Below are 10,450 nucleotides of genomic sequence, written 5' to 3' on the forward strand. Positions count from 1 at the left end.
CATACATATATATACATATATATGAGCCAGCATCAAGTCCTGAGTACTGACAGGTGTGACCCAAAAAGCATATACATATATGCTTATGCATATATACATGTGTGTGTATGTGTGTGTGTGTGTGTGTGTGTGTGTGTGTGTGTGTGTATGCTCAGGGATCATTCCTAGAGGAACTTAGGAGACCATATGCAAGCTCCATACTCGCTGTACTATCTCTTCGACCCCTATAAACACATTTTTTTATAAGACCAGAATACTATCTGGCAGCTCCCTAAATTGGCTCTTAATCCAGACTGTCTTTTGAACCCTGGCTTCAACTCCATCTGCTCCAAGAACTCCCCAGGGTCAGAAAGGTCTCTCAGCTGACTAGCTCCAAGTGGGCGGGACCTAAGCGCGCTCCTGCGCACGCACTTTTGGGGCGGGTTCCATTCCCCGGATGCGAATCGAACCCTAAGAGCTTCAGCTGGACGAGTGACGCGGACGAGCGTAACTTTGACGCACGGACGCAGCCCGCCCCCCCACCCCACGGCGCATGCGCAGTGTCTTCGGCGCTGGGCTGCTTTACCCTGTTCTTGGGGAGGAGACGGTGGCACAACTTGGGGGTGTTTCTCCGCTACCAGCGTCCCGAGAGCGCTTCCGGGCCTTCATTCCGGCCTCTGGGCTTGCCAAGGTCGCCGCAGGCCCGCTGGGTAGCTGTCCCGGGAGCGGAAGTGGAGAAGTGCCCCGGGGTCGAGGTGGGCGTGAGCGAAGGTAATGCAGGCCCGGACTCTGGTCTTGCATCTCCAGCTGGCCTGGGGATTTTGCACTGCGATTGCGGGTTGCACTACAGTTGAAGCCTGGGTTCTTGGCCCCCAAGTGAGATCGGGGTACACCCATCGGTGCAAGGAGGAAGAGTTGGCAGAAGCACTTGCCCAAACTTTGTTTAGCGAGTTCCAGTGGGAATTACCTAGGAGGTGAAGTTCCCCCCCCCCCCCACACACACACACTCCCCCATTATGCACATTCTTCTACTTTTGTGGGTTTGGGTTGGGGGTTCCATAATCTCTTACTTAAAATGATTTCGGAGATACTGATCTTCACAGACGAATTGTGATGCCACTAAGTTCTCCAGAGTGCTGAACCAGAAGGGTAGAGGAATATTTGGGGGACATTTGACCGAATGTTCTGCAAACCACCTGTTGTCAATTTTTGTTTTGTTTAATTTAGTCATGCATTGAAGGTGAAGTTGAAATGTACTGTTGGGACTCATTCAGAACCTGAGCAGAGGAGGAGTGCCATTTGTGCCAAGTATGATATAAATTCATTTGATGCTTTTTTTTTTTTTTTTTTTTTTTTACTAATATTGTGTTATAAGCATTGTTCTGATCCCAAGGAAGAGGTGTGAAGTGAGTCAAAGAACCATCCCTGCCTGCCCGGGGGAGCTTATGTTTTACTCTGGAAAGAACAAGTAATAAATAGTAAACATAAATAATAGATTATGTTGTAGAAAGTGAATTAAAGCAGTGCATTGGAGGTTTTTTAGGATTTTTGTGAATATGAAGAGGTTCCAAATTTGCCTGTTATCAGAAATTAGTTTAAACATAGCTTTTAACATTAAATAAAGTAAGCAAGAGACGCAAAAGATACCAATAGGTAGTTGTGATCATGAACCACAATTGATGTGGAAGTTTTAAATAAATGGGGAAGAAATGACTAAGAAGATGTATATTACTTTGAGAAGCTTATAACCATGAAGGCAGGCAGAATTGTTAAAAAAATAAAATAAGATATTAAAAGGTTTGAAAAATGTGTGCTGAAGTAATGCAAAGTAAATGCTGCTAAAATCTTTTGGTTGTTATTGTGGTTTTAGTTTACTTTTATATTTTGTTAGTTTGGCATATGCAAGGCTAGCACCATACATGCTTCGCTGTTGCTCTGGCCCAGGTTCACCTATATTTTGATTTCAGTTCAGAAACTGGCTTTTTGTTGAGGTAGTGATTAGTTATACGTTTTTTTCACATTTAATAAACTTTGGTTCTCTTGAAAACTGGGGTTGCACTGAATATGCTAAATGAATGCAGAGCTCAAGAACTGAAGTACCTACTGATGAACATTGTGCTAACAAGTACCCTTTAATACAGCTCTGGTAGAATTTAGAACTCTATTACTATGCTTTATGCCTCCGTTCTTTCTCTTACATATCTTTCTCTCAGTAACGGACAGATGAAAACAAAAAGTTATAATATAAATACTACTTAGATTATTTGTAATCTATGTATATAATAAGAAAAGTCCCTTTGAAATTATTAAGACAGAGGTAGAGGTCCTGGGTACAATGGTCTTGATGAGGTTCAGTGACTTTTTTTAAAAAAACTTTTTATTGATTTTGGGCCACACCCACCAGTGTGAGTGTGTAGCTCTGCATTCAGAAATCACCCCTGGCAGGCTGGGGGCCCATATGGGATGCTGGGAATCGACCTGGTCCTTCCCGGGTCAGCAGCATGCAAGGCAAATGCCCTACCACTGTGCTATCTTTCTGGCCCGGTTCAGTGACTTTGTATATCAGTACATGAATTTTAATACTGGTGTCACCATGTTGCCTATACCTTAATAAAATTTAGAAAATATTCTCTCAGTATATTATTTTAACGGAAACATGAACTTTCTGACCATATGAAGCAGGAATCTGTCTAGTTAGCTTCAGCATTGAGCAGAAGAGGGTTGACCGTTCAAGAGCAGCACAGAGCAGTTACTAAGCCCTGTGGAACTGGTGATTTCTATAGATGGCTTGGAGACTGAAGAGAATATAATGGACAGGGCATTTGCCATACACAAGGCAACCAACTTGGGTTTCATCCCCAGCAATCCATATACTTCTCCCAGACCTGTCAGGAGTGATCCCTGAGCTCAGAGTCAGGTATAAGCCCTGAATAATGCTGGGTGTGACCCAAGACTCAAAATAAAGAAGTACAGGTGACATGGTTAGCATGAGAGTATATGTCTTAGCAAGAGACCGAAAGCTGGGCCCAGGCCTTATTCAGCAGGGGAGAATAAGAGGATGGTGAACAGACAACAGAACTAATAGTGGATCAGGTGCAGTATCCACTCCTGAAAGTAGCTGGTATTCAGAAGGAGCTGAAAAGCCAAAAAACATTTGCTAGAGCTTGATTCAAGGATGTGTTCAGAGAAGACTCTGAGAGTATGTTTGGGGCCTGTTGGTGGTATCTCAGCCAAGGTAGAAAAGAACTTTCGGAAAAACGAATTTAAAGAAGTATAATAATTTGCCCCTGGCCATTTAGAGAGTTAAGGGGGAAGTCTTTAGAATACCAAAGCCTTTACTCATTCCTTACTACTTTCCTGTCTCATTATTCCCTTTACTGCCTCCTTTTCTAACTGAGTTTGTTAACCTTAGCCTTCCTGCTTGGCGCCATACATATATCATGATCCAGTTTGCTAGAGATGAGCTTTCCACTCACAAATAAATTTGATTCATTTAATTGTGTTTTCTTTTTCTAGATTTTAATTTAATTTGAAAATGAATAAGTTCAGAAAGCCACCTCTGGCTTCAGGCCCTGAGACATTCAGTCCAGATGTTCTTGCAGACATTTTTGAACTCTTTGCCAAGAACTTTACTTATGGCAAGCCACTTAATAATGAGTGGCAGTTACCAGATCTCAGTGAGATTTTCACCTGTGACCACACAGAATTTAATGTGTTCCTTGATTTGAAGAACTCTCTCAATGAAGTGAAAAATCTACTAAGTGATAAGAAACTGGATGAATGGCATGAGCACACTGCCTTCACCAATAAAGCTGGAAAAATAATTTCTCATCTGAAAAAATATGTGAATGCTGAGCTTTGTACTCAAGCATGGTGTAAGTTTCATGAGATTTTGTGCAGCTTTCCACTTGTTCCTCAGGAAGCTTTTCAGAATGGGAAGCTGAATTCCCTACACCTTTGTGAAGCTCCTGGAGCTTTTATAGCTAGTCTCAATCACTATTTAAAGACGCATCAATTTCCCTGTGAGTGGAGTTGGGTGGCTAATACTTTGAATCCATACCACGAAGCAAATGACAATCTTACGATGATTATGGATGACCGGCTTATTGCAAATACCCTGCATGGTTGGTACTTTGGTCCAGATAATACTGGTGATATCATGACCTCGAAATACCTCACCGGACTTCAAAATTTTATAAGCGGCATGGTGCCCATTCACTTGGTCACCGCAGATGGGAGTTTTGATTGTCAGGGGAACCCAGGTGAACAAGAGGCATTAGTCTCCTCTCTGCAGTACTGTGAAGTTGTGACTGCTCTGACGATACTTGAAAATGGTGGCTCTTTTGTTCTGAAGGTGTTTACTCTGTTTGAACATTGTTCCATAAACCTGATGTACCTGCTAAACTGTTCCTTTGATCAAGTCCATGTTTTTAAACCTGCTACTAGCAAGGCAGGAAACTCAGAAGTCTATGTGGTCTGTCTCGGCTATAAGGGCAGAGGAGCCATCCAACCTCTGTTATCTAAGATGGTTCTATATTTTGGGACTGAAGTGACTAAAGCTCTCTTTCCCCATCATGTCATTCCTGAATCCTTCCTTAAAAAGCATGAAGAATGTTGTGCACTCTTCCATAAATATCAGCTAGATACTATTTCTGAGAACATTCGCCTGTTTGAGTACATGGGAAAAGAGGAACAAGCAAAGTTGAATAATTTAAGGGACTGTGCTGTCCAGTACTTCATGCAGAAGTTTCAATTGAAACCTATTCCCAAAAATAACTGGCTAGTGACAAAATCTAGTACGGGTTGTCATACAAATACAAAATGGTTTAGGCAGAGGAACAGATACTTTAAAACCTATAATGAGAGAAAGAAGCTGGAAACTCTTTCATGGAAAGATAAGGTGGCCAACGGATACTTCAATCGATGGTCCGAAGAACATGTTGCCTATCATCCTGGGCAGAATCCTCTTCTCAAAGGAACAGATTTTAACCTGGAGTTCCACTCGTGGCGTACTTTAGAGGGAAAGAAACTACCAAAGGTAAAGTGTTCTCCTTTCTGTGATGGCGAAATTTTGAAGGCTCTGAATGAAGCGATTGAAAATTCTTTAGGAGGTGCTGTGAATGTAGATACCAAGTATAGACTAAAGCAGCAGCGTCATTGTGCCTGTCATGTTTTTTCTGAAGAACTGTTGTTTTCAGAGTTACATAGCCTTGCCAAGTGCCTTCAGGATGAGCCAGATGTTGAACCTATCAACCAAATGAAGTGCCTTCTTGTAGGGTTTCCAGCCTCCTGTGATACTACAGTGGATCTACCTTTGGAAGTCCTGCACCTGGAATCAGCTAGACTCATGGCTTTTAGCTCTTCCTTGCTCCATGATGGAGACCCAGCTTACCAGCAGTTATTTTTGGACTGTCTCCTACATTCATTGCAGCAGCTTCATACAGGGGATGCCATGATTTTACCAATACTTTCTTGTTTTACAAGATTTATGGCTGGCTTGATCTTTGTACTCCACAACTGTTTTAGGTTCATTACTTTTTCTTGCCCCACTACCTCTGAGCCCCTGCAGACCTGTGCAGTCCTGCTCTGTGTTGGTTATCAGGACCTTACAAATCCAGTTTTTGAGTATCTGCAGAATTTGAATGAATTGTTGAGTGCTTTGCTTAGTTCTAATGCACCCCAGCAAGTTTTACAGTTTGTGCCAATAGAGCTGCTCCTGAAGGGGGCATTACTTGACTTTTTGTGGGATTTGAATGCTGCTATTGGTAAAAGACAATTGCATTTGATTATTCAAGGAGAGAAAGAAGACATAACCAGCAACCACCAGCTATAAAACTGAACTGGACCTTTCTGGGATTTGACTTCATGGTCTTACAGTTTCCAATGTTATTGCATTCCTTGGCTCTTTTAAAACTACAGTTTTGGGGACAGGCCAGTTTTTATATCATTTAAAGCCTAATTACTTGGCTGAAAACCCTCTAGTATACATATACTCACTTTTATATATGTATGGTAGAGTCTATGCAGTAATAATCAACCTCAAACATGATGTATTTATGCAGTGGTCCTCAAACTACGACCTGCGGGCCACATATTGTATTTGTTCCCGTTTTGTTTCTTCACTTCAAAATAAGATATATATTCAGTGTGCACATAGGAATTTGCTCGTATACCCTGGCCCTCCCAACAGTCTGAGGGACAGTGAACTGGCCTGTTTAAAAAGTTTGAGGACCACTGGATAGGTTTGGACTGGACACTCCTGTGCCTGTATAGAGAGCTTTGCTATTCTAATATACCTTGCTTAAGATTTGTACTTGTATACCTTCCTTTCAATTAGATTCTCTTCCTCCAACCCCAGGTTTCCTCTGAATCTTAATGCTATTAAGGAATTGATTAGAGTTTTTGATGAAAAAGAGAGCAGGACTAGGAAGACAAGCCCTTGTGATTTTCCAAATTCTGTGGGTATAGTAGTGTCACCCCTTGAGCATCTTCAGATTGATTCTGATGGCATCTGAGCACCACATTGCCAGGCCTAACAACAAAACTGTCAGTTTCATATGGCTGGGCTGAGTGGCCCCTGTATTTTTTTTAAAAAAAGAAGAGGGGAGGTTACTTTTTAGCACCATTAATTTTTTTTTTTTTTTTTGGATTTTTTGGACCACATCCGGTGAAGCTCAGGGGTTGCTTCTAGCTTGGGGAATCATATGGTATGTCAGGGGATCAAACCGCTGTCTGTCCTGGGTCAACCATGCGCAAGGCAAATGCCCTACTGCTGAGACAAAGCTTCGACCCCAACACCATTAATTTCTTTTTCTTTTTTTTTTCTTTTTGGTTTTTGGGCCACACCCGGTGATGCTCAAGGGTTACTCCTGTCTATGCACCGCTCAGAAATTGCTCCTGGCTTGGGGGACCATATGGGATGCCCGGGGATCAAACTGCAGTTCGTCCTAGGTCAGCCGCGTGCAAGGCAAATGCCCTACCACTGCACCACTGCTCCAGCCCCAACACCATTAATTTCTGTTAACACCATTGTGTTAGGGATTTAGGCTCTTCACCTCCCAGACTTCTTGACATGTTCATAAAGGCCATTTATTTCCTTTATCATTGACCTGATTTGCTTGTATGGCTCAATACACCTTGTGCTGTTTTTTAAATACTTCACTAGCTAGTCATCAAGCTTGAAAAAATACCAGGACACAGCATCAAACCAAAGATCATGTTTGAAACAATGAAAGATTCTCGATCATGAAAATCTTTTTTATTTTTTTTATAGATCATGAAAATCTTTAGGGTGGTGTTGCAATTTTTTAACTTCTAGGATATAATCAGTAAACAAAAAGATTTTTAAATTATAAATTGGTATTTATGGCTTCATATTGAGGACATTTGAATATATTGATTATAATTAATACTGAAGAATAATTTTAGTACTCTTAGAACATTGATTCTGTATTTGAAAATTCCTCATCTTGGGTTGGGATGTGACTCAGTGGTAGAATACACCCTTACATGTATGGAGCCCTGGTTTAACTTCTGGCACTGCAAAAGCTAAAAACAAACCTTCATCTTTACTGATATCTATTTTTTAGTTTGAACTTAGCTCTTTACCAAAAGATTAACCATGAAATGATTGCTTTGCCAACTAAAACGTCTTTTGAATCATGTATATGACAGTATAAATTAACTTCTGGCATACCTGTGAGCGGATGTTCATTACATTGAATCTCCACAAAGAAGAATATATTTTTATATCCACAATTAGACATTTTTATTGTATGGAAAATAGATGTGTATCTGATACATTTGGTTAACTATTAATTTGAATTTTTTTCATGTTCTTTGCTATTTTGAGTTCCATTATAATTCATGAATAAAGTCATTAGCAGAGAGATTTTGTGTTCGTCTTTTTTGAAGAGAATCATGGGGCAAGTTAAAAATATGACTTGGAAACATTTTTTTATGGAAGTCGTTTAAAGGGGAGCTAATGTTCCTTCATTTCCTCTGATTTGAATTCATTAAAATTTAGTCCTTAATATTGTAATATTTATGGAAGTTCTACTTTGGGAAAGAAATTGAGTACTTAAGGGATGGAGTAGTGAAGGTTCGTTCTTGCTAGGTGTAGAGACCAGGACATATCAGACAGACCTGTGATTCTGAAGGGTGACTCTAGTGGGAATTTTTGTTACAAGCCCAATGGAAAATTTGCCAAGAGAAAATTAGAAACTGTCTTAGGAAAGCCATTCTAAGACTGAGTCTTTACCAATATAATAATATAACTTATTTTTACTTCTTTTTAACCATTTAATTGAAGTCCGGACTCAAATTTTGGTACTAAAAAGCTTTAAAACCCTCAAAAATAAGTATTGAATACTTTTTAAACACTGTTGGTTTATGGAAATATAAATGGAATATATGGTACATTAGAATATATTTTGGACACATATATATATTCTCTGGCTTTAGGAATCAATTGCTGTTTGTCTCATTTTTTTGGTCTCGTTTATTTTTTAATTTTGTGTGTGTGTGTGTGTGTGTGTGTGTGTGTGTGTGTGTGTGTGTGTGTGTGTGTGTGGTTTTTGGTTTTTTCCCCGGCAGTGCTCAGGGGAAACTCCTGGCTTCATGCTCAGAAATTGCTCCTGGCAGGCACGTGGGACCATAAGGGACGCCGGATTCAAACTGATGACCTTCTGCATGAAAGGCAAACGCCTTACCTCCATGCTATATCTCCGACCCCAATTTTTTTTTATTTTTTCTTTTTATTTTAACATCTTGGTTACAAATATGATTGTGATTAGGTTTTTGGGCCACACCCATCGGTGCTCAGAGGTTCCTCCTGGCTATCTGCTCAGAAATAGCTCCTGGCAGGCACGGGGGACCATATGGTACACCGGGATTCGAACCAACCACCTTGGGTCCTGGATTGGCTGTTTGCAAGGCAAACACCGCTGTGCTTTCTCTCCGGCCCCTGGTCTCGTTTATTAAATTTATATTTTCTTTAAATATGAGGTAGGACTTGAGGAAAATTAAAGTTGAATTGGTTAAAGTGATGTCTTGAATTTTCTTTCTTGAGCAGGAAAAATGCTATTCATAAATTAAGAAAGTAGAGGTCAGGAAAGAGATGGTTTGTATAGTTTATCAGGAAAGTTTCTATTCATTAAAATTTCTTTTATAAATTTAGATTTTAATTTAATTTAAAAAATATAAACAGCTATATATATATATATAAATATTAACAGCTAGAAAATTCAAACAGTACTTTTCTAAGAAAAAACAAGTGACTCAAATCTTATAGTAATTTCTTGGGGCCGGAGAGATAGCATGGAGGTAAAAGCGTTTGGCTTGTATGTAGAAGGTCCGTGGTTAGAATCCCAGCATCCCATATGGTCCCCCGAGCCTGCCAGAAGCAATTTCTGAGCTGAGAGTCAGAAGTAACCCCTGAGCGCTGCCGGGTGTGACCCAAAAACCAAAAAAAAAAAAAATAAAAAGAGCTTTAAAAATTATAGTAATTTCTTTAATATCAATTTTTATTCAAAGAAAAGGTCAGTTTTGTATTTTACTGAAATATATTAATTTAAGACTGAATGCATTAAATATAATTTCTGAAATAAATTTGAAATCCAGCTAATGCAGGGGTTATTCCTGGCTGTATGCTCAGAAATCACTCCTGGCAGGCTCAGGGAACCATATGGGATGCCGGGATTTGAACCACCGGCCTTCTGCATGAAAGGCAAATGCCTTACCTCCATGCTATCTCACTGGCCCCACTAATGTGTTCTTTACTCCTATATTTAGGTGGAGTTTTTGACTTTTTAAAATTTATTTTTGTTAAAATATTTTACAGGTTTGTTTGTTTTCTTTTCTTTTGGGGCCACACCTAGCCAGCACCTGGGTTACTCCCAGCTCTACACTCAGAAATTGCCCCTGGCAGACTTGGGGAACCCTATGGGATGCCAGGAATTGAACCTGGTCTGTCCTAGGTTTGGTTTGGTTTTGTCTGCCGGCTTGCTTTATTTCTTTTTTTCTTTCTTTCTTCTTTTTTTTTTTTTTGGCTTGCTTTATTTCTTTATTTAATAAACAAGTCTATCAGTGTTGTTGCATGCCATAGTATTTCATCCATCTTATTTTTAAGTAGTATCCATTGTGTATATATATCACATCTTATCTATTTATCAACTTTTTTTTTCTAAATAACTACAGTTGATGTTTTTTCATTGGAATGCTTAGAGCAGGGGAAGCAGCTTTGTGACTGCAAGATACATGAACATGTCAGTCTCTGTTAGTAGAACTAGAAATAATTAGTAGCTGAGTATAAGTTAGCACTGACTTTCACTCATCTGAACATTGTATTAGAAGTTAAATTTGCTTATTTCACATAAGAAACCTCTTAAGAGGTTATGTGCTTATTTTCAAGTTATGTCCATGCAATGTTTCCCTAATTTTCTTTTTTCCATTTTTTTTTTGCCACACCCAG

The 10,450-nt window shown here is 39.8% G+C and overlaps 1 protein-coding gene across 1 annotated transcript; it reads left to right on the forward strand.

The window, feature by feature from the left end:
* The first annotated feature begins 581 nt into the window (after positions 1-581).
* CMTR2 (cap methyltransferase 2) lies at positions 582-6,060 on the forward strand. Its single transcript, XM_049786356.1, has 2 exons — positions 582-750; positions 3,496-6,060. Exon 2 carries the CDS (start codon positions 3,515-3,517, stop codon positions 5,810-5,812), a length of 2,298 nt encoding a protein of 765 aa, XP_049642313.1. The 5' UTR covers positions 582-750; positions 3,496-3,514; the 3' UTR covers positions 5,813-6,060.
* Positions 6,061-10,450: the final 4,390 nt, after the last annotated feature.

Source organism: Suncus etruscus, chromosome 14 (assembly GCF_024139225.1).
Source record: "Suncus etruscus isolate mSunEtr1 chromosome 14, mSunEtr1.pri.cur, whole genome shotgun sequence".
Taxonomy (NCBI): Eukaryota; Metazoa; Chordata; class Mammalia; order Eulipotyphla; family Soricidae; genus Suncus; species Suncus etruscus.

Bases quoted from the DNA above. Each gene is read 5' to 3' on its own strand.
- CMTR2 (XM_049786356.1), top strand. From the start codon at position 3,515: ATGAATAAGTTCAGAAAGCCACCTCTGGCTTCAGGCCCTGAGACATTC.